The sequence below is a fragment of the Onychostruthus taczanowskii genome, unplaced genomic scaffold, assembly GCF_017590055.1.
Source record: "Onychostruthus taczanowskii isolate IOZ18803 unplaced genomic scaffold, ASM1759005v1 scaffold20, whole genome shotgun sequence".
Classification (NCBI taxonomy): Eukaryota; Metazoa; Chordata; class Aves; order Passeriformes; family Passeridae; genus Onychostruthus; species Onychostruthus taczanowskii.
This window is the reverse complement of record NW_024499240.1, coordinates 5526562-5550296: the sequence shown is the minus strand read 5'-3', so window position 1 is coordinate 5550296 and position 23735 is coordinate 5526562. Positions and strand designations below refer to the sequence as shown.

The following is a 23735-nucleotide window of genomic DNA, read 5'->3' as shown; positions in this document are numbered from 1 at the left end:
TCCTACCTTTTATTTTAAAATTACTGATTTTAAAGATTTTATTTTGTTGGTTCTAATACTGAATACATGAAATGGTCAAGTGTATTTTTTTGCGGGGGTGTTATTTGCTGCACATCTGTCACATCTTCCAGGCTGTTGCCTCTCCTTTTCTTTCCCCCACACATTTGTTTCAGCTTTTGCATGTGTTTTTCTCTAGCCTATCTACAGAAACCTCCTAATTACAAAGCTAGTTGTTGAACCATGTCTCTTACGAGCAGCAGCTGTTGTAGTGGATAACTCTATTCATCTTACCATCACATCCATGGCTTTTTATGCCTTTCTGTTTTCCTTCCACTGTTTATAATGGCTTCTGCTGTAGTATGTATGCTGTGCTGAAGTTGGAAGAATGGACTTAAATTTGTTTGAGAATAAACTGGGTCTTCTGCCCTCAGTGAGCAACAAGGAGAACCCAGCCAGTGTGTTTTCCTGTTCTGATTCCTCTTTCGAAGGAGAGGGACTCTTCTTTACAGTATGCTGGCACTTTCTCATGCAGAATTTCTACTTATTCAAGGAAATACTTAATGGACACATGCTCAGGCTCTGTGATCCCCAATGGTTTATGATTAATAGTTCTTTTCCTTTCTTCCTTGCAGGATTGTGCAACCTGGGAAATGTTACTGCCATTTAACTAACTTCAGCAAGTGTATTCTGGACTGAATTGACCAGACCTCCTATTCTATGCAAGCATCTCCTGCTGGTGACCAGGTACAGTGTGTGCACTGAGGGGTGGGAGTCATGGTGTGAGCAGCAGCACAGGACGCTCCTCTGCATTGTGTCGTTCCTGGCCTGGAAGAGTTGGAAGCCACAGAGCCATCTCATGTCTTAGGTTGCAGTGTGGCAGTACAGGATTCTTCTCCAGGGCAGGATTAATGACAATGCCAGTTCACAGGCATGCTCTGCGTGCCACACCTTTCCTAATGTCAGATTTAGGTGCCTTAGGTCATATCAGATTTTATCCATAAGCTTTTAACATGTGCAGTGAGTTATTTTGCTCTTTGGTCTTTTTTTTTTTTTCCCCATTCCAGTAGTATAAGGCTTACAGTGAAGGGATTTAAGGCTTAGCAGGTAGGTTGGGAGACCTAAGGTATGATATGACCAGGCACAATGAATCTGTCCTGACTTAGAGCAGATGACATTACACTTGAAAACTGCGCAGTGAAGCCTCCAAGGTTTTCAGTTTGTTGCTAATGAGCAGGTATAGTATGAAAAGGCTCACTGAAACACATGGTTAGTAAGAAAGAAAGAACAGTATGTTTACTCCTTTTTGTAATTGTAGTTTAATAATTTTAAATTTAATTTTTGGTTTAATTTTCTTCTAGTTGCAGCAGAGGCTCCATCAGAAAGCATGGCCTGTAGATAGGCTGCAGTGTACTGATCTAGAGCTGGTGCAGTCCAGCAGATCAAGTATTTCCTATTTCAAATGCTCTGTGTTGTAAACCTCAGCTGTGGCTTCCTTGTGGTTAATGGGCCGTGTAGAAACTGATGCTGGGAGGGTCCCAGAGTGGTTTGGGATTTTGGTTCTCTGTAGACATGAGCACAAAACCATTCAGGGTTTCTTCTAGATTAAGTCTATAGATGGTCCAAGTGGGTTGATGCTTTGGTGTAATTTCAGCAGTGCATTTGCTTTGGAAACCACAGTCTGGAGAAATCGGGGTGCTAGGCTTGGGAGATGTGAGAGGGAGGAGCTAGCCCCAGGAACAGACAAATGTCTGATTTCATTTGTGGATCCACAGCTCTTACCAGGCATGATGGACTGCTGCTGGATGAGGGTTGGTGCAAAGACTATTATTTGGAGGGTAATTCCACAGGACTGCATAAGATGGTACTACTGTGTGGTCAGTAGTCAAACCTACCTGTTTGGGTAGGAAGGGGTGGCCTGTTCAAAGAAGGGGGACAAAGCAGGTAAGGAAGATAGGAGTATTTATAAACTGGCATTTATAAACTTGCAATGCAATACTGAGATAAAGATGATACTCACCTATTTCACATGTGATGTGGGATTATGGAAGGTCCCAGGAGCAGCAGTAATGATGACAGCACAAATACCACCTGTAAGGAAAGACTGGCAGAAATATGACTGCATAGCCTAAAGAGAAGTTCAAAGAGACATGTCACACTTTTCAAATAACCATGAAGAGGAAAGGAATAAATTCTTTTATGCATCACACTTGTAAATAGTGTGAAAAATAGTAAATGAAATGACAGCAAACGGAGGTCTAAATAAAGTACTGGGAAAAGCTTCATTGGCTGCTAGTATAACAAGATAGATGACAGGGGTATTGCAGACTTTCCACCAGTGGAGATTTTTAGAGAAAAAAAAAGATGAATACTGCCAGGAATGATATAATCTATGGTGACTCAGGGGAAGGAAGGGTAGATGCCCTCTTCCAGCCCTTCTGTCTGTTGTTCTGTAGTTCAGTCTCCTTGTTGACAGTGACTTTGAATTTTTCTTGTTATTGATGAAAGCTGAATAGTTATTTTAAAGGTAATAAGCATTTCCAAATGGATGGTACAGTGTATTTCATACTCCACTTTTCAGGGAGGGAATGGAAAATGCTGTTTCTGAGTTTCCTGAGGAGATTTGTCTCTTGGAAGTAAACAGATAAAATGTGAGTGCATTATACTCTGCATTGTGGGAAGGTATTGAGTTATCATTAGCAGCTGGCAGGGTAATGACCAAGGCTGCTCCTGGTGTAAGAGGGGCACCTGGAAAGGCAGGCCCTGCTGCTTTCTCAGGTGAACAGTTGTGGCAATCCAGAAAACTGCTCATTTACATCACAGATCTCAGAAGTCTGGTACTAATGGCAAACTTCGAATTCATGCTGGCTGCGTTGGGCTGTGTTGAGAAGCATTCCCTAATAGCAAGTTTTGGTGGGGTGGATCAGTGCTCACCTGTAGAAGTGTTTGGTTACAGAGTTGAGACTTTGTTCACGCAGCAGCCCTGGTGCTGCTGTACCCTCTCTGTGCAGAAACAGGGCTTTTTCTCTGTGTGGTGGTGCCTGGACTGGCTCTCCCTGTGACCCAGCCTCCTGTGAGCCTGACTGCTCACATGGGCCTTGGCAGATGTGGAAGAAAACAATGATCCTTGCACCACCATTTTTTGAGGACTGCCAGTCATCAGGGCTGCAGTTTAAAAGAGAAAGTGGACTTCATGAGAGTAATATGACCTGATAAAACCAATCCAAAGCTTCCTTTCAGCTGTGGGTTTCATCTAGATACTACAGCTCTCTGAGTTTAGAAAAAAATTGCCTTTTATCTGGAAGCTTGTGGCCTCAGATTTGAAGTAGCTCTTACCTCTCTAATTACAAATTCTGGTTTTGAAAGCAAAGATGTTAGTAGTTACAGGTCAGTCTACCATATGCTAAATTTAGTCTTCAAATTTACTTAAAGTAAAGTTTGGTTTTACCCCCCTGCAAGCTAACCAAATCATTCAGCCAGTTTGATCAGGGTTTTAGCCATCTTTACGGGATTCAGCAGATGTGACGATAACTTTAGCCGGGGTTCAACAACTGTGACAGCCACTCTCATTACAAATAAGGGGAAATGGGTTGCCACCCTCTGATACTTGCTGTTTCAGGGCACCTGCACTGAGCACTACAGCCTGTAGGGACCAGTTTGTTTTCTCTTCTGAACTGCTGGTAGACTGCCACTAGCAAGGACAAATTACAGCAGTTCTTTGGAATAAGAGGATTTGTTGAATGTTCTGAAGAGGAAATGCAAGTGCTGAATGATAGTATGTGGCTGCTTTTGGTTTTGTGGGTATGTTTTCATGGCAGTGGTATGTCATACATACTTTTTTTTAGCTTGAACTACGCTAAATTACTACTTTCATGCAATAAACCTGCATTTGGAATACCAGCAGGAGCTCAGCTAGACCTGCTATCTTGGGTGGAGGCCAATGACCTCCAAACCTGGCTGTTCCCTGGGTCCCACTGAGTTCCTGTGCCACCTGTGTGGTAGGCTACCTCAGAGCTGCCAGCTAACACAGAGGTGCCATGCTGGCTGGGCACCACTTCCAAACACTGGCAAGGGCCAGGAGGCACTGCTGACCCTGGAGCAGCTGGATGAGGCACCTTGTCTCTCCTCAGGCAGTGGCTTGTGGCTCCTGCAGAGTTCAGGCAAGATGTGGATTTGTCCCTCTTGGCATATTCACCCTCCTGGCACGTCTGCCTGGGCCTGAGCTATGCAGTCACTAGCTGTGGCCTCACATGGGCTACACCTACAGTGGCCTGAGCCCCCTGGTAAACCCATGCCCTCCAGGGCAGGCATGGCACACTGCCTTTGGCTACACTTTCTTCATGGAAACATTTTGTTGTTGAAGGTCATAGAAAACAGGGATATAAATATTTAAAATAAAATGCAGATAACTGAGTGGAACTTCTTGGTTTTTACTCACCATGACTTTGGAAACACTCTTTTGACATGTGTTGACAGAGCCAGCTTCATAAGTTTCAAGTGGAGGGGTGCTGTATATTTCCAGCCTGAGTAGCTGCAGTAGACAAGGCAGCTGTGCTGTGTTCCCTCTCAGGAAGGCAATCCAGGATGTGCCTCTGTGTAGGGGGAGATCGACTAGTTTGCGTCCTGAGCTGTGGAAGACTTTGCCCTGACTATTTTTTTGGCAGAATCCATTAATAATCATTCTTTCCAGCTTCCCTCTTTGCTTGCTAGCTAAGTACTTGCCATGTGCAGCTGTAAAAAGTTGTTTCCAGAGAGAAATAAACTGGTGCAAAAACTTCTGTAATTGGAGATGGGGAGGAAAGCAGATGGGCGTTTTCAATTTGTTGTCCTTGGATGCTTTTTGTGTCATTTGTGCCATGCTTTAAACCAGAGCCCCTTACAGGACTGTGTGCCCTCTTGCTTCTGCAGTCTGTGTCTTCCCAGTCCTAGCTGGAGCAGCACCAATTTGCCTGTATCCCTTGAAGGACCAGGGGATAATCGGGACAGTCAGCATCAGTCAGAGAGCCCTGTGCTTCATCTGCAGTGCCATGATGTCAGAACATCAAGATAGAAATCTCTTCAAGTCTCAAACTTTGACAAGACATAAAAATAGTTTCCCTCTTTCTTTTTTTTTAACCCAAACCCCACATTATTAAACACACACAAGTTTTAGTGCCTCCCCAGGTAGATCAGGGAATTTAAATTCCTGCGTTGTCTTTCATGTAACATTAGAATTGCTTTGAGTTTGAAGGAACCACAGACTGATGAAAAACAGAACTGGTACCTTGCCATCTATTAGATAATTGCCAAAACAAGTAGAGAAGCCTATTTGATAAATGAAATCTTCAGAAGCTATCTTTATGTACAGGGCTTCCTTCCAACTGAACGATGAAACCTTAGATTAGTCAGAGACAACTGTGTGCCCTTACTGTAGGTGTTTAAATTGGCATCACCTGCTGCAGATGTGTGCTGTGTACTCGTATGCATACATGCAAATTTCATGGTCCCAGTATCATTAAGTATTCAGCTAAAGGCCCAGGTGTCTAATCTGAAACCTCCAATTCAATGTTATCTCACCTATATTTCATAAACTTATATATTGGATAAATATCAAGTCCTGCTGCAAAAGCAGATGGAAGGATTTATGTAAAAATGGCTTTACAAAGCTATTGTGAGTAAAATTTTTATTGTAGCTCTGTTCTAGTAAATGAAACAAAATGTAATTGCGGTTGGTCAATACTTTGATCTCAGATTAGCTTATAATTATATAAATATGAAGAATATTAGTATTGCCTGGATTTTGTTCTTTGCATTTTGGCAGCTTATTTATGAAATAATTGAAACGTCTCTTAGCTGTACCTCTCTTTTCCAAGTGACTTCTGACATTTTTTTCTTGCCAAAAGGCAGTGTTGGAAATACTTAACAGAAAAATTCATCCTTGTATTACTCAGGATGTTTTCCAGATTGGACCAAATGGAAATTGCTGGTGATAGGAACAGCACGAGTATTGCTGGTGATTGCACATATGCAAACTCAGATGCTGAAGGCTGAGATCTCTCCTATAACCTGTGGAGATGTGTTCAGTGTGCTGTGGGTTAGATCTTGGCTGCTTTGCAAAGAGACAAACTAAATCCAAACAGAGGCGGAAGAATTTCAGGTTTGTCCTTCCACTGCTTCAGCTGCGGATGGGAATCTGAGCGAGCAGCCACCAGGGCATCAGACTCCTTGCCTGGGGATATCTCTCAACACCAGTCCACAGGTTCCAAAAGCCCCTGGGCTGGAGATGACCTTCTGCAGGGCACTCTGCAGACCACCAATTTGATTTGGAGCTGCTGTTCCCTAGGAGTGAGTCTGGAGCAGGAGATCCTCTGTGGGGTTTCGATACATGTTTCCTTTAGGCAGCAGGTTTTTTTGTGCAGTAGCTGGTGTTGGAGGCAGGAAGTGCTGGTCAGCTCAGGATAAGGCATATGATGGTTTCAGCAGATTCAGTACTCAAGAGGAAAACATGAACCTTTATTGTCCCTGCTGCTATTCTGCTTTAGCCCTAGAATTTCAACTGGCAGTCCTCATCATTTATCACACAGATTCTCATTACTGCTTTTGGATTATATATTCCTCTTAGTCTAAGAAGACTTCTTAGGTCTGGAATGAAACCAGAGCAGTTCCTATCAGCTAAGGACAGGTGGTGCTTTTTTTTTTTTTTTAATGAAAAAATTAGGCTCTTAAAATTAAGCTTTTCTTGCAGTTCCAACACAATATCAGTTTAAAATCAATGTTTTTTAAAAAAGAGAAAATGATGGTCAGATTTAGTAGATTTTTATATAAGATGCAAAGAACCAGACAATGCAGAGATAATTACAACCTTCAGTCTGTTTTATTTAAATGGTTCCTTAATAGTTGTCTGGTCTGTTAGTTTTGTACAATCCATCTAAAGGTAGTTTTAAAGTTGTCTTATTGAACATTTTTAATAGCAGTAATTGTATTGCTTCCTCTATTTATATCTGACATTGCTAGAAGTTTACTGCTAGATTCCAACCAGGCAGATAATTGGATGGTGCAGCAGCATAACATTTTGGCTTTGTTGTTAATATGGATTAGAACAAGGCATTATTTACCAGTACTGCCAGGATATTGGGTGAACATGTAATTTCACATGTGCAGTTGTGTTTTCAGTAATATTATTGCTTTTCTTTTTTGTTTTTAAATTGATCCTTTTCAAACCACAATGTGTATGGTAAGATATTTGAGATTAATTTTAATCTCTCATCCTCGACTTACCTTCTGGTTGGGTTTTTTTATTGCTTTGGATGCAATTTCCAAAGTTTTGTAGACCATTTAGAACAGATGATGAACTTTTGGCCACAGTATCTGGAGTAGTTTGGGATGAGCTAAGATTGGCTCCAGTGTGAAGAAAGGGCAGTTGAAGTCACAGAGTTTGGGGAAGGGTTGTTTGCTCAAGAAAACCCTCTCTTTGCTTCAGATTACTTTTTGTCCCCTCTTTTCCCTCCCCTTTATTATTTCCATCCTGATTTTAAAGTCTCCTCCACAGATTTGTTTTTATATTGCCCAGATCCTTTAAAAATAATTACTGAAACCATAGCAGCCCACGTGACAGCTTTCTGAGACACGGTATGAACTGCAGAGCAGGCCAAACCTCAGAGGCAGAGCTCTTTTCCAAGCAAGGAAGAATGGATACTGGCAGTTTCTTTGGGTGTTTGCGCAAATGGGTGCTTTGTTGTTCAGCTTGTGTGTGTGCAGATTCTCAGCATACACTGCCCAGCTTCACATATATCTGCATTTTGGGGGGTTGAAAGTGATAATCATTTATTACTGTAAGCTATCATGTAAAATTTGTAAGAGAGTTTCGTTGTAAGAGAGTAGCTATTCTCAGAGGAGGATCCACGATAAAATACCTACCTCGGTAAATACTAAAAGTATGCAAAGTAATGGTATATTTTGTATATATTCATTTTTAAGTCAGTAAACTGACATTTTTCATTTGCTTTATTGCAAACTTGTACTAATTCCTCAGGCAATGTGAATTGTAAAAAAGTAACTGTTTTGTAGCAGCCCAGCGGTGTCTACAAAGAACTTAATTTTTCCTGACCACATTACTGAAATAAGCCTTCAAATGGCAGATCAAGTGCTGTTTTACAGCTTTTTGAAGTGGAGGTCAGAGGTTCGAGAACACTGGGAGTACAGGGGATATGCAGAATGGCTTCTCTTGTAGTACCTAGTCAGTCAGTAAGATGTGGTGTGAGTTTCTGTTCAGTTGGTGGTTTGTGAGCAGAGTAAGTTATGGGGAGTTTGTCGATAGGCTGTGGTGCTTGGAGACCGATGACAGCATTTCCTGCTGGTTGCTCTCCGCAAGTTCATGGAGCGAGGTACCAGCAGTGCTGAACACAAGGCGTGGCATCTCTGTGCAAACTATGGCTGTGGTCCACCAGTCTTCCTGATCCAAAGGATGGTGGTGCCATCCTTGCTTGCTGACTGTGACACTTTTCAAATTCATTACTTATGTGCAAATAGGATTCGGTGCCTCACAAATGATCTGGTTTAATGACTAACCCCAAGCTACAGTGCAAATCCCTCCACAGGAGAAAACATCAAGGGACTTCATGGGATGCACTCTTCTTAATCTCTAAATCTGATCTCAAAAAGTTCAAATGCTTCAGAGCAAAGTCAGAAGATACAATGAGTCTCATCCAGTTGCCTCTGAAAACTAGTCTAAGCCGTTCCATGAACTCTAATGAGAATAAATTCAGGCTCTCTGTCTCTACCCAGTCCAGTGGGGGTTTCTCACCACCTCAAATAATTCAAAATTAACTTCAAGAATAGAAAATCAGATTTTTTTTTTTTTAATTAAAATCTCTACCAGGCCTGGTTGCCTGTTTCTCACAAAACTGATTTATGGGTCTTGCTGCATTGAACCGAGGCTTTTATTGACAGTAGCCTGACACTGAGGTGGTGGTTTCTGCAGTGTCTGTAGTGGAGCAGGGTCCTGTACATTATGCAGATCTGGGGTTGGCTTTTGTTTTGTTTTTCCCACACTCTAGGCAGATCAGTCTTTGATTGCTCCTCTAATGGCAAGTATTCAAGTTACTCTAATTTACGTCAACACCTGGGCTGTAAAAACTCTAATGCACTCTTTCTTGTGCAGTTGGTCTTTTCCTGATGACAGCCCAGGCCACTTTGCTTTTTGTTTGGGTTTTTGATGTGAAATCTGAGTGATCTCTGTGCACTGTAGTTTTTCAACATTCTTGTAGGAATATTGTAATATTTATAAGAGGGATTGGAAGGCAATGATTTAAACTCATTCCACATGTCTTGCCCTTATATGCCTCAGATTTCCCCTTTAGAGGCACTTACTATTTTAATATCATTTTATAGGTGCTGCCTTTAGTAGAACAGCCACAATTCACTGCATGTTTAGTAAGACTTAGTTGATTGTGATAAAGAAAATGCTTTATGTTAAAAAAGCCTATTTGGATGCTGAATTGACTTCTAAACCTACGTCTACTGAGAAATAAAACAATCTGATAGTGTGGGAGGTCCTTGATCCTTTTCTGTAAGTATCAATTATTATTAAGTGTTTTCAAGTGCTGCCTTGTGTCCAATTGTGGATAAGAGAAAGATGAATGAAGGCACCATCAGCAGGGGCGTTGTGCAGGTGACCATTATTAATTTAGTGCCCTGGGCATGGAGAGGATGTTGTGTGGGGTATCCCATAGCTCCCACGATGTAATCTGCAGCTCCAGACTGGAGTTTTCATCCCAGCCTCAGGACTTGCAGAGATTTGCCCCTCTCTTTATAACTACTGCTCTGAAGGGGACTGCAGCACACCTGTGGGCAGTTGTGGACAGCAGAATTCCACCAGCAAAATCCCAGAGCTTGCTCTCCATATTTGATTATTTTCTTGAATTTTTTTTTCCTGTGTGTACTAAAAGTTACAACCACTCAAATGTCAAAAAAACCCTCAATTTTGACTAATTTATGGTACTTTTGGCCTGTTATGCTAAAAAAAAGTGGATAGAAGGGAAAAATGCTCCAGGTTTCTGTCAATTTTATTCAAAGAGGAGGATTGCTGTCGTGTGTTACACAAAGCAAACAAGTGGTCAGAGCTGTAACAACCTAGAAATAGAAGTGGAGCAATAGGTGGAAAGGCAAAAGGTGGGTATGCTCATGTAAACAAAAGCTCTTTTCCCATGGTAACAAGCTGGGGGTTCCAAAGGCCAGACCGTGCCTTTCTGCTTCTGGGTCACCAGGTGTGGCTTGTGGGAAACATCCTGCCCTGCTCCTCGCTGTTTGCCACTGGCAGGCCATCAGTGACCCTGCCTGGTCAGAGATGAGTGGTACCATGTTGTGAGGATAAGATGGTGGGAAAAGTCCTAGTCTTAAGTGATTTTTTTTTTCTGATTTAGGACTGAATAATCTGGAGGCAATACTCAGAAATCCCTAATTTCTGAACTAGCCTGTTCACCCTACCAACAGCTCCTCAAGTTTAAGACAATTTTGGGGAGAAAGCTGTGCAGTGCTGAGCAGCCACATGACACTGAGTGATCACTACTACAGTGATGAGCCACTGGAAAAAGTAGTCCCGTTGCAGAGAAGCTTTTGGGCTATATGTTTGGAACACCATTTTGTGAACACAAAATGTTCACAAGGAGGAACAGATGAGGGAATAAGTTGGGGATAGACATCAGGTCCTTTCTTGCCCCAAGTATGTTGTCCCTGTGGCCCCTCCAGAGCACTGGCAGTCAAGTGTCCCTTTCAAGGTCACCTGCAGCCTGTGTGAATCCTCCTTGGCTGTGCTGGGGCAGTGCCTGGATAACAGCCTCCTGTGTTGGTTCCAGCACTCGCCTCGAGGAGAGGCTGCAGTGGGTGGTAGATGGTGAAGTGTTGCAGGCAGCTCTGCTCTGGACAGCTGAAGGAGAGTTCACAAACAGTTCATCCTTCACCCTCACTTCTGTCTGGGAGAGAGGGTGAAGCCTTTTGCCCTAGGGCTTTCTGCAGAGTGGCTGGGGGAAGGGCTCTTCATTTTTTGGTGTGGGAGCACTGATGGGATGGAGCTATTAGAGGCTGCAGTGTCTGAGCATGTGTCCTCCTGTGCTGAGGACTGGGATACAGCCCAGTAATTAGATTTTTCTGCTGGATTTGGCCCTGGCCTCCTGCTGAGGAATATGACACACATGTGCCTGTTTTCAGAAGAGTAAACTCCCTCCTGAGGTGCCCAGTGCAGCAGGGGCTTTGCTCCTGGTGTCCTTTGCAGTGCTGAGGTCCTGTTCCCCAGGACCAGGTTGCTGTGGTGGGGAATGTGAGCTGACCCTTGTTGCCTGAACAGACAGGAGTGTTTTTGTACAAGTCTTCTGGGCGTACTGGCTGAAAGAAATGATAGGAGTAGGATTAGATGTAAGCAATTCCTGTTTTCAGTGAGGCAGATACTTTCTGCTATAGTGTGTTTGCTCTTGCATTATCAGCTTTTCTCAAGTCAACATCCAAGCACATAAACTGACTAAAATCTTAGCTGCTTTTTTCCAAACAGGGACTATATTCGTTACTAGAGGCAGTCCTCCAAAGTTAGCCATTGCCTGTGATCCTCTGCATATCTTGAAAAGTATTTCACTGGAAAAATAATCTTTTTAAAATACTTGAGTTAAAACAATGTTCTGTCACCATAGCAGCCTATTTCTTAGCTGTAATTTTCTATGGATGCAGCACCGCTGGATTTTCTCCATAAAAGTCTTAATTGTTAATCAGATGAGGTTTGCTGGATGCTATTTGCTGTGGACCATAGATGCATCTGGCTGTTACTGCTTTTGGCACCTGGGGTCATGTGCTGGCTCAGGGGTCTGTTGACTCACTTGCCACTGACACACACAGTAACCTGCTCTGTTACTGTATTCCTGTGGTGGTAGGAAGTAGATGCAAAGTGTTTAGGGGGTTTTAGGTCTCTGGGAAATTACCCTGTGTGAGCTGCATGTCATGCTGACTGGAGGATCACTGCACTTGGCTGGATGCTCCGGGATGAGGGACTGAGCGTGAGGAGTGTGGAGGAAGATAGAGATGCTGTAGGGTTGACAGAGCACAGGGGCCTGCATAGAGACATGAAAGCACCTGACAGCATCCTCACTTTTTATTCCCCCTAGTCATGTCTTTTTGTTCTTGTTATTGTTTATCTTTATTGGTCCCCACTAGCTCCCCAACACCTGCACCTTTCACAAGACCTCTTGCAATGACATAACTAAGCTAAACTAACTCTGCAATTTATTGAAAAGGCTATGTCCAAAACAAAAAATATATCCTCTCTCTGCAGCCGAAGTAGGGCAGGAAAAATGCTCGCTGTGATACTGGCTTGGCATGTTTCTTTCCCAAGAATTACCCCATACATTTCTGCTAGAGACCCTTCAGGCTCTTGCCTTCCACTTCTCCCCATTTTGGTCCCTGCCTGCAGCAGGATGGTGTTGCATCCCACACATCAATCACTGCTGAATTGGGAAAGGTGCTCTTCCCTATGGGAGATCCTCCTGTATGTTGTTCAGCTTGGGCCAAACCCTATTTCAGGGCCACATGGACCTCATCCACTTCCACATGTGCTGTCATCCCTCACCCCTCCAATGGGTCTATGCAAGAGCTCTCCATCACTGCCTGGAATACCTCCTCTGCCCTGGCATTTTGTGTAGGGGCATTTTTCAGTGTGCTGGAAAGTCATACTCAAAGTCATACTCATTTCAGGTGCTGCGGAGAGTTTCCTTGAAATGCCAAAAGTCCCCATTAAAGTAGGCTTCCTCTCTCTGGCATCAGCAACTCCCCAGAATTTCCCTGGGTCTCAAACACCCAGATAACTTCTCCTCTGTTGGTCTCTCTTTTGGCTGTCCAGATCTCTGCAAGTGGTTTTAAGGGTGAAAAGTTAGTGCCTCCTTTTGGTACCGTAGCTTCCTCCAGACAGGACTGGACAATTTACATTCTCACACCCTTGTAATGTCCTGTCTCAGGCCATAGAATCTTGTAATCCCTGCACCAAAATTGTCTTCTCAGCCAAAAACTATTCTTAAAAGGCCATCACTGGTGTTAAAGGACTCAAAAATACTGACAGTAACATTTTAGATGTCACTTTGTTCCCCTGGAGCTCCTGAGCTTCAGAAGCTTTATCCCAGTTAGGAGAACGAAAATCTAGGCTGTCCTGCTGAATAGAAGGTTTTTATACAGCAGTCCCCAGTGTCTCAATTAAAACTTGTATCAGGTTACAGATACCTATCTGAGTGCCAGATAGGTTTTTCACTCCTCCATGTGCAAGTGATTGAGGCCAGAGAGTCTCCTAAATATTTTTTTCTTTACCCTATAAGGGAATTCTTCAGTATCTTCCAGTAGCTTCATGCTCAACTGAATTTGGTTCGGTAACCTTGTTGAACTCTTTAGGGACTTAAACTCATCTATCTGTATATTTATTTATAGATTTCTACATTTAGAAACTTTAATAAAAAGAAGAAAAACACCTGTTTTTTTTCAGGGGGGGATTTACTGGCATGGTGTTGCGTGGGAGGAGCACCTTCAGCATCCTCTGAAATTCTTATTCACATTGTGCCACACTCCTGGACTGACACTTGGTTCAGGCAGCCCCTCTGGCCTTGGGAGGTGGTGGTGGTAGAATGTGGGACATGTAGGCTTACTAATCTCAGGTCTGCCAAGGAAAGTGGGAGCAGGGGGGTTCAAATTTCATGACATCACAGCAACTTTTTTTGGCAAAAAGGTTTAATAGCTCAGTACTCTATTAAAAATTATTAATGAAAAAATAGCGGTGTCTGTGAAACTGATTGCAAGTGATTTTTCCATCTACTTTGTAATGTGTTTATAGTTAGCTGTCCTTTTTGTTTTGAGAGCTACCTTACTAAAATACTTGGTAATGTAGCCCAATTTCTTCAAATTCAAATTTTAAAACAAAAAAAATTCATTTCTTTCATTAGGAGAAAGTAATGGATTTTGAAAGAACCAAATCAACACTGATTTGGAAGTTGGGCCCTTTTGCATAGGGAGCAATCAGCATTTTAATTGGCAACTTCAAGGGTTTTTCCCCTTAAATTTATATATTCTGTTTTATTTCTACAGTTGTTTGTTCCTTCCTCTTTTTTTGCTTGGAAATTAATCATGCAGGAAATGATTAACCACAGTGAGCTTGTCTGTCTGCCTCTGACTCAATGTTTAAGAGGGAGGCCCTTCAAGCAGCTCAAAATGTCTGACCAGATACAAACCAAGCACTTGCAATGTGGTTGTTCACACTGTCTATCCCACAATAAAGGTCACGTTTCTTTTTGTTTCTTTTTAGCGTTTGTAATGATCCTGAAATGATTTCTGAAATACCAAATTAAATCTGAAGTGCCCAAAATTTGTGTTTCACTGCCATTTTTGCCCATTGCTCTTTATGGATCACTCCGCAGAGCAATGAGTTCTTTGCAGAATGCAATGTGTGCTTCCTCTCTCCTCTATTTTGATTTTTAAATGAAAGAAGTCTTTATCGTGATGCCTGGCACAACATAGCATTTCAATATCATTCCTGATGGCGCCTGCTGCCATGTGCTGGTAGTTTGCAGAAATCAGAGCTTTCCTATGCAGGTATTCTTCCCTTGGGCGCTGTTGGAGCATCTCTCTGGCGTGCTGGCGGCGCTGGGTTTCCCCAGCGGCAGCAGGGGCGGGCTCTGTGCGCTGCGCTCCCGGGAGCTGCGGGAGGCTGCCCCAGCCCCGGGGCTGTGGCCGAGGCAGGGCAGGCGGTGCCAGGCTGGCAGTGCTGGGTGCCTGCTCAGGCTCTGAGCCTGGGGATGGCTCTGCAGAGCGGCCAGCGGTGGGAGCGCTTCTCTCCTGCTGCCAGTCCTGACCTCTGTGCTCGGGGCGCTCTGGCTGGTGCTGCGGGCGCTGCAGTCCTTTCTGCCGCCCCACCAACGCTCACCTAGACATAACGTTTCTGTTTAGCCTCTTAAAGGATGTGGTAATTTACGCTGGTGTTCAGAAAATATGTTAGGGCGTGTGTCCTGGGTTTTCAGCCTTGGTCTTTTGGAACCAGTTCCTTTTCAACAACCCTGCAGCACCAAGCATTATAAGAAACTTGGTTGTTAACAGGTTTGGTGGGTAAAATTTATTACTAGGTGGATTGGTTACTATTTCAGGTTTTTTATAGTGTCAGTTGTTAGCAATGTAACGTAATAGCCTTTCTTAAATTCAGTTCTTTCCCACTGGCCAAAAGCAAATAATGATGTGAGTCCGTTGCAAAAGTGTAGGACAGTAAGCAAAGCTTTCCTCTAACGGCAGAGTTACACTTAACATCTCAGGACATCTCTGTGCTCTGTGAGAAAGTCATCCTGTGAATTGGTGATGAACAAAGCAGCTGCAGAGTTTGAGTTCAGCATTGTGCTGACTCAGCTGTTTTGGTTCTGCATCCCGAGGGGTACTCTCCTCCCAAAGGCTGCTCCCAGCACTGCCGTGTGCTGTGGGAGCAAGTCACCAGGTCACTGCATCTCTTCAGACCATTGTTATTCTTCATATAGGCTTACAGTGAGTCAGACAAATAAATAGAGTGTACAAAATCTAACAACCGAACAGCAAGGATGAGTTAGAGCTTCAAAGGCAGAGGTGCTGTTTCTTCCTGCAAAGTTTCAGCTTGAGTTTCTAAAAATCTTTTTCATCAGCAGAAGCAGAGACAGTGACAAAAGAGTGAAGCAGTATTGCAACTTTGGTTTTAAGCTAAAATTTGACAGTCTAGGGTGTTTTATGGGCACTGTAAGTGTGTGCATGATACGTTTTTATGTGGGCACACGGTTTCTCAGTCACGCCATGCAATCTCTTTTCTGATGGCTTCTAAAGGAAGTGTGTGCTGTAGAGCCCCATGAGTAAACAACCCTGCAGGATGCTCTTGTTAAACTTCAGGCCAATTTTGCCAGAGTTTGGTTTATTACAGAAGCTTGTCCTCTGCTTCCAAAATGCTATTTCCAGCCTGTCTCTGAGGGCTGTAGGGCTTGTTCAAAAGCAGCAAAATGCAAGCTCACCAGTGTGTACCTAATTTCGATGGCAGTTCAGTTGAGAGAGCCCTTCAGTACCAGAAATACCATCTAGTGTGCAGTGGTTGAGTACAGGAACACGTAAGATGGGATAGAGAAGGAGGGAACACCTAGTGCATTTCTCCTCCCTGCCTCCTTGCAAATCTTGTGTGCAGAGAGGGTTTTGGAGAAGCTGGATGGGTCTGTGGGTAGTGGCTTCCCCTTAGAGAACTCAGGCTTCAAGCATCACCTTACTTCCTCTTTATGCCACCAATTCCTTAAGAAGCTGATCTAAAGCAATCCAGTTAAAAGGGAAAAAAAGTAGAACAGAGCAGCCCAAGAGGGAAACAATCTCTAACTGACAGGGAGGAAGACAAGTTAGGGTAGTTTACAGGAAGTGCTTCACAGACCACCTGGCTCACTTGCTGTATTCAGGTCTGAGCTGCCTAAAAGTATTCATTTATAAGTCTGATATCAAACCAAACTGTATTCTGCCTGCTCCAGAAACTTCCTGTGACACATGGAGTGCCAAAGAGATGGTACGTTATCTAGACTGCTTTGACTTCTTAGCAAAGCAGTGCAGGGAGAAGAATTTATCTTTTTAATCTGATGAAGCAGTTAAATGCTTGGTGAAATACCCTCATGGCACAGTTAAGCTAGGGACAACTGCAGCTGTGAAAAGACTGTGTTAAGAAACAGGATGGTTGTGGTCTACTGTAAGAAATAATTTTCCTGTTGACTATTTTTTTAAACAGGAAGTTGAAGAACAAAGCAGCATTAGTCTTGGTGCTTTTAATAGGTTTCAGATTTCAAATATTGCATTTAGAATGTGCTGATTGGGAAAGGATAGGGCTTTGTGCAGCATTTTATGTAACAGCTGAAAGCTACAAATTTGGGAGATGGGAATATAACTAAATTCAAGTGGATCCTCTGAATATGAAGCTGTTGTTTCTCTGGGGGAGCTTAATGTGCTCAATAACGTAGCAGAGGACTGATGAGAGCAGGCTGGTCTGTTTGCAGGACTCTGAACGAGTGCATTTGCACAGCACTGCGTAGGCTCGCCTTCACAGTTTCCTCTTTGTCAGTCGCTCTGTCTATCTGCCAGCTTCCCCTCTGCTTTGCTCACTCTTTTACAGTAACTGGAAATGGTTTCTGCAGTATGGGAGGAGAAGCCTGCAGGCACTAGTGCCTCACACCACTTTGAACTCCATTACTTTTCTAAATGGTCAACCAGAGCTATGGGTGATGTGTCTGACTCCCTCCTCCCCAAAGATTTTACACAAAATCCATTAAAGTCTTATTTCAGAAAATATTTCTTCTGAGGAAGGTAACTCAGCAATTTGGGGGGGAGGGAAGGGGCGTTACAGCTGTATTCTAATTCTTTTGAAGCATGAGCTTCTGATGAGATAAATCTGTACTCCTAAGCAGTTTTTTCTGACACACATATCATGGATCATGTCAGATGCCATTACAGACTTTGTAGGTGGTGACTCACTGCAAATGCCATTTTGTTTCATTCAGCACATTTTCCTAATGTTCATTTTAACTGAGAAGGGTACTGTACCTGGCATGATGGTGACTTGACAGATACTGTGCTATTACACTTCCCCTTGGTCTCATCTAAAACATTTAAGTTACTTTTTAAAGTAAGAGCTGTGTATGCATGTAAATAACTGCCCTGGGAACCTCAGCCATCAGCCTGGGGTTGTCTGGAGAATTACCCTTGTTCCTGTTCCCACTATGTTTACCTGTCTTATGCAAACATTATATAAGTGGTGGCAAATCATTGTTACTAAGGTGGCTCAGGTGAATGGCCAGCATGGGTGAAAGCTCAGATAAAAGAGTAAGGCACATGCTGAAATGCCATAGTGCTATGAGATATGCCCCAAAGTCCCTGATAGGCACAGTTCCAGCAAGCTGTGTGCCAAAATGCCACAAAAAGCCCTTGTGACTTGAAAAATATAGTCCTTGACACTTCAAGCACTTTTTTTTGTTGTTGTTGTTCCATAATTTGGTTGCAATAAATCTCTATATCTCAGGTGTGACCCTCCTAGGATTGCCCGAGGCTGAAAGTTCAGCTTGGGTTGGGGAAAAGTGGCAGTGTGGTCCCTGGCAGGGAAGCTTGTGAACGGCTGAGCTTTAGCAGGCAGGCTTTTCTGTCTGCAGCTGAGGCCAGGCTGCCTGCTTGCCCTTCCTCCTCGAGGGAATATCCAGAACATGTCTGTGTGTGCTGCTTCTGAGGAGGAGGAAGGTGCATTCAGACATGATGATGGAGCTTGGGATCTTCAGAGCAAGCAGGGAGAGAGGAAGAAGCATGAGTCCATCCCAGAGCTTTGCTGTTCCACTCTACCCATAACAGTGGAGATGGAGAAATCTTTTAGCAACTAAAGGGATTTAACAAGTCAGCATTTCTTTCTGAGTACGATCCTAAAGTATGATGCCTTCTTGAAGGAAGGGCTGATGGTGTAGCTATGAGGCTATCCTGAAGCACTTCCATGGGAACAAGATTGTTGGATTTAACGGAGGTCGGTTTGGTTACTGCATTTTGTGCGCTGCCATAGCAATGCATGGATTGTGTAAGTGTTCAAAACTGGATGTATATCTATGAGTTTGAATGGCAGTGGGGATCATGTAGGGAGCCCATGTTTAAAGATGCAGCTGGTTTCCATACAATTAAAGTGCTTTTTACTGATTATTTAGACTTCAAAAATGTAGAAGATAAACCTGTTAGCTGCAAGGATGTTTTATAGCTGAGTATAAATTTATTTATTTATTAAGATGTATTAATCTCTGGACTTTGTGTTTGTGTTTTGCTGTGCAGGTTTCTTAGCAAGAGCAGACAGAGCTGAGCCTTCCACCATGCCTGTGCCTCCCCCTCCAGCTCCCCCTCCACCCCCAACACTGGCCTTGGTAAGTTTTATAGGAGGTAAACATATGCACTGTACTCTGCTGCTGCTTGTCACAGAACAGGGTGTCCTGAGATACTGAGATGTGGATGAGGGTATCCATGATATTTGGGGAAGGCTATCCAACATATTGTTTATGGTTGATCATTGATCCTGTGAGAACCACCATCATTTCTGCTGCCTCCCAGTTCTCATGTGGATGTCACGATCCACGCCAACTCTCCATCCTTTTATTCTTCCCTCACTGGTGGCTGATCTGGTGGAGAGACAACAGCTTTTCTAAGGGGACTTAAAAGTCTTGCCTTTCTCCAAACCCGTACTCCCACCTTCTCCCTTGTTCTACTCCAGTATTTCCATGACTTGAGCCAAAAAAAAAAAAATTCTATTGTTTAAATTTGGTACAGACAGCTCTTAGCTGTCATAGCTCCCTCAGCCAGCCTGTGCTATCAGAGCACAGGATCCACTGCTGGCACAACATGGTGGGTGAAACTACATCGGACCTGACTTAAACTGAGATAGAGCTTGTGCTGTGCTTGCCCTCCCAACAGTCAGTCACCTCACTGACAGGAAGGAAGGCTTCTTGAAATGTCATTTTGAAGTGCCTAGATATTTTCAGAGCAAAACCCTAGCTGATTACACAGAATAGGCTGACTCTCAAGAGTCTTTCCTTCATTTTCCACCTCAAGCAAGATACAGACTCTGCTTGGTCCCTCCATGGCAACTCGCCCCCCTTTCAGGAAATCTTCATAACACTGATCTGATAAGCTATAAAATGTTTCAGGAACTGTTAACTAGAAGAAATGTGCATGTGTATGTGCGTATAAGTGTATTGTTTGGAGTTTTTTGTTATTTCTTGAAAAACTGTGTCACCAGAACATAAAGTGAAAAGAGAGGACCATTGAGACAAACTCCCTATGTCCAAAGGTTTTATTTGGTCTATATGAAGAGGTCAATATTGTTGAAGTGGCAAATGACATTTTTAAATATTTCTATCTAAGCTAAAATAGTAGACAAAGGTAACTACCATATTTAAACAGCAATTTATACCTCGAGGTTGTGGTTTACTTAGCCTCCTCATTTTGAATTTTTGTTTTGCAGGCAAATACTGAAAAGCCATCCCTAAGCAGGTCAGAACAGGCAGGGCGAAATGCTCTATTATCTGACATTACCAAAGGAAAAAAGCTCAAGAAGACTGTTACTAATGACAGAAGTGCTCCAATTCTAGACAGTAAGTATGACTCTACATGTTGGAATTTCTGTGAGCATGAATGGTTCTACAGGTCTGAAAGCAGAAAATTAATTTATATATCATCAGATGAATTGCCGTGAGAGTAGATAAAAGTGCCAGAAATTGGCATGCATAAAAATAAATTCTATTCATCATGAATGAACAGTCAGCTGAGAAATCAAGTGCTGCTTATGAAATGTGAATGCTAATTTGTTTGCTAATTCTCAAAAAGTGGTTTATTTTCCTCTTTGCTTATATCAGAAAAATATGCAAGTCCTACAGGAGTTCTGCTGAGGACCTGCAGCAGATCAGGCAAACAAAACCCCATAAGGACTGAGGAGAGAACAGAGAATAAAGTGGAATTTCAGACTCTTCTTTTGCATAAACAATATAAGAATAAATGCATGCCTGGCATGACACCATTGGCTCCAGTACCACTTAGAGCAAAACCAGAGCCAGAAGCTACAGCTCTACCTGTGTGTCACTGCTGCACGCAGTTTTGCCACTCCTGGAGTGACTCAGGGTGTTATCTTTTCAGATAACCCAGCAGTACTGCACAAGGCAGTGACTCTACTTACCTGAGTGAAAATAAGGTCTCTATCCAGCTGTGCTGCTGCTGTGTCTCACAGCACATCTTGGCAGGTGCCAAGAGGAGGCTGGAGAAGTAGCAAAAGTATTGGGAAGGCAGAACAGAAACAAGAGAAGAGTGAGGAAACACAGGCCTGTGCTGACAGAGGAACAGCATTCATTTCCTAAGGAGAAAAGACACTTCTACAGACTGATAAGCAAATGTGGTACACCTCAGTCTAGGTTTGGCCATGCAGTTAAAGGCTGGACTGTGATAGGAACATGATGACAAAAGAAGGAAATGCCCAGAGGAGTGTGACCAAATAAAAATAATTTTTAAAAAATTAGATACAGTCCTGCAATCAACCAGCTACAGTTTTTTAAGATTATCTCTATATGTGAAGTTACATGTTCTAGCTATAGTAATGAGCTGAAGGGGATTAAAGGAGGGGGTGAACAGTAAGATAAAAATGATGCAGCCTATTATCTTATTTACATGAATTAACAAATCATGATGAAAGACTAAACCATGGTAGCAGCATTTCTCCAGAGGTTCACACCCTATCTGAGTCAGAGACGAACTGAGTTGACATTGCTTAAGAAAGAGAAGGATAATGTGAAACATTCTCCCATGGATACACTCTTCCTTTCTTCTTGGGGAATTCTTTAGAAGTACTTTTCATCCACAGGTTTTAATTACTTTAAAGTCAGTGAAATTCTTACCCACCCAAACTTGTGGAAATCAGGATTCCAAGGCATCAAGCAAGTGATCTTAGCCTATGTGGCCCAGCATTTGACAGCTGATCTCCACAGATATTCCAACCTGTGCACCTGCTGATTTTGCAGTGATGTTCTGAATAAGGCTCTTCTCTATATTGTAGTTGTGGAAACACTTTCATTTTACTTTTGGCAACTCTGTTGTCACAGCAGAAATATTGACATTAGAGAGAAAAGGGAGAGGGCTGATAAAATAATTCCTGCCTGTTGTAAATATTAACAGCTCATGATCCTGTCACTGCACTTCTGAACCTATGGAAATGGCATCTCCTTTGCTACTAGGCTTGGTTTAAATAAGTAGATATGTTGCAATATCATCAATAATGAGAGAATTCTGTGCATTCCCAGCAGTGATTCCCAGAGACATCTTCAAAAGGAGGGACCTTCTGCCTTCTTCTTTCCTTCCCTTTTGCCCATGAGATTGCCCTGTCTCTGCTTATGGAGAAGTGGAGGGGAAGGATAAGAGAGCAAAAGTACAAAGAAACAGGAAGAGGCAACTAAGGTGCTGACAAAGACTACTTCATGTTCTCAGAGGTCCCATCCATGCTCAATTCCAAATTCTCTACAGCAATTGGCTCTGCTCTCCAGTCTAGAACAGACTAAAGTAGTGATGGCATAATAAAACACAGAGGCTGTGGTTATTATGGTTACTGCACCAGCTCCTCCGCGGTGCTGTGCTGGTGGTGATGGTAGCTGTGATGATCCAAACTTTGCGTGTTTTGAAAGTTCATCCATTTTTCCCCAGCTACAAGCATTACTCTAATGAAAGAGGTGACTTTGCAGGATCAGTCCTGCTTCACTAATATGGGGGATCTTTTTTCCCAACAGAACCCAAAGGATCTGGTGGAGGTGGCGGCGGTGGCTTTGGAGGAGGTGGCAGCGGCGGGGGTTTTGGTGGTGGCAGTGGTGGTGGCTTCAGTGGCGGTGGACCCCCTGGCCTTGGAGGCCTTTTTCAAGCAGGAATGCCAAAGCTCAGATGTACTGCAAATCGAGATGCTGGTAAGAAAGACCTTGAATTTCCAGGGTGAAAAAATGGCATTGCTTAAAACCTTCATAGCACTGCAATAAATTACCTGCTGGGATTGAGGAAGCCATCAAATATCTTAGGCTCTTAAGAAATGTAATTTTCAGCTTGAATCTTGCTTTACTCTTACTATTTTATGAGGTTTTATGAGGGAGAAGCCAGACTCCCTTTCCACCCATCCTCCTCATTATTGATGACAGCTAAAGATATTGGTAGTGTTGAATGGCTACCAGCAAATTACAGTCAGGCAAATTACATCCTGCCTTAGCTGTTGGGTGTGCAGGACAAGAGGGGAACAGAGAAGGATCCAGGCTAATGCTTTCTTGTGCACCAGGAAAAAGCATCTACTTTCCAAATGGAAAGTACTTGTGTCAGCTCCACAACAACATGATTTGCTGCTTAGGGAGTGCATGAGGCATCCCAGCTGGCTGGTACACACACTGCAGATGGAGGCTTGTCTGGAGTGTGCTTGTGGCTGAAAAAACAGCTGCCCCAAGCCTCATGACCCTTTAAACAAAGGGCATCTGGGGCCACTGAGTTTTTAAGTTCAAGGACATAGGATTTCATACTTGTTCAAGAAGGACTATGCTAATGGGATTGTAGAGTGTTAAAAATATTACATATTTTATAGCCTAACATAATTTTCCAGCACATGTGTACAAAACAGTCTCTCAGAGCTGGTATTTTCTATTGTGTCACAGTCTATTTTTGGGAACTTGTATTAATACAAAAGTTCCTGGCATCACAGAATAGTAGTTGTGAACTGCAGGGCCAGCTGCCTTCTTCCTGACGTGCACAACTACATCCTTAGATCACAGCTACTAGAAAGGGCTGAAAAGAGCTTTTTGATGACCTTTTGTTGTTAAATGTAAATGAAAAGCTAAGATTTCTTTGTTTTCAGGTTGATGGTGTTCGGTACTTGTTCTTCACCATTTCTTCCCTCCCCATTTTATTGCTTGCTGTATGATGGCTGCATCACTTGTGTTACTTTGTGTCCACTTAAGTCGTGCCTCATAAGCGATATTAGGATGTCACCTGGTACTCTGGAGTGGTTTCCCAATGGGTCGGGGCTGAGCCTCAAGGCAGGGGTGCCCCGTGCCGGGCTGCGCCCTGGCCGCTCGCAGACCCTCGGGAGCCGCGGCCCCGGTGCGACGGTGCTGATGCTCGCTGTCCTGTGTCCGCAGACGCCGGGGGAGGCCGCCCGCCCGTCCTGCCGCCCGGAGGCCGCTCCGCCG

At 43.3% G+C, this 23735-nt stretch overlaps 1 protein-coding gene across 1 annotated transcript in view; it reads left to right on the top strand.

Annotated features, from left to right (window-relative positions):
* Nucleotides 1-23735, top strand: part of WIPF1 (WAS/WASL interacting protein family member 1) — a 48495-nt gene that overhangs the window by 13688 nt on the left and 11072 nt on the right. Inside the window, exons 2-6 of the mRNA XM_041403662.1 lie at nucleotides 633-744; nucleotides 18820-18908; nucleotides 20003-20132; nucleotides 22305-22475; nucleotides 23685-23731. Coding sequence (XP_041259596.1) covers nucleotides 18858-18908; nucleotides 20003-20132; nucleotides 22305-22475; nucleotides 23685-23731 — 399 coding nt within the window. The 5' untranslated portion in view covers nucleotides 633-744; nucleotides 18820-18857. The remainder of the gene's footprint in view (nucleotides 1-632; nucleotides 745-18819; nucleotides 18909-20002; nucleotides 20133-22304; nucleotides 22476-23684; nucleotides 23732-23735) is intronic.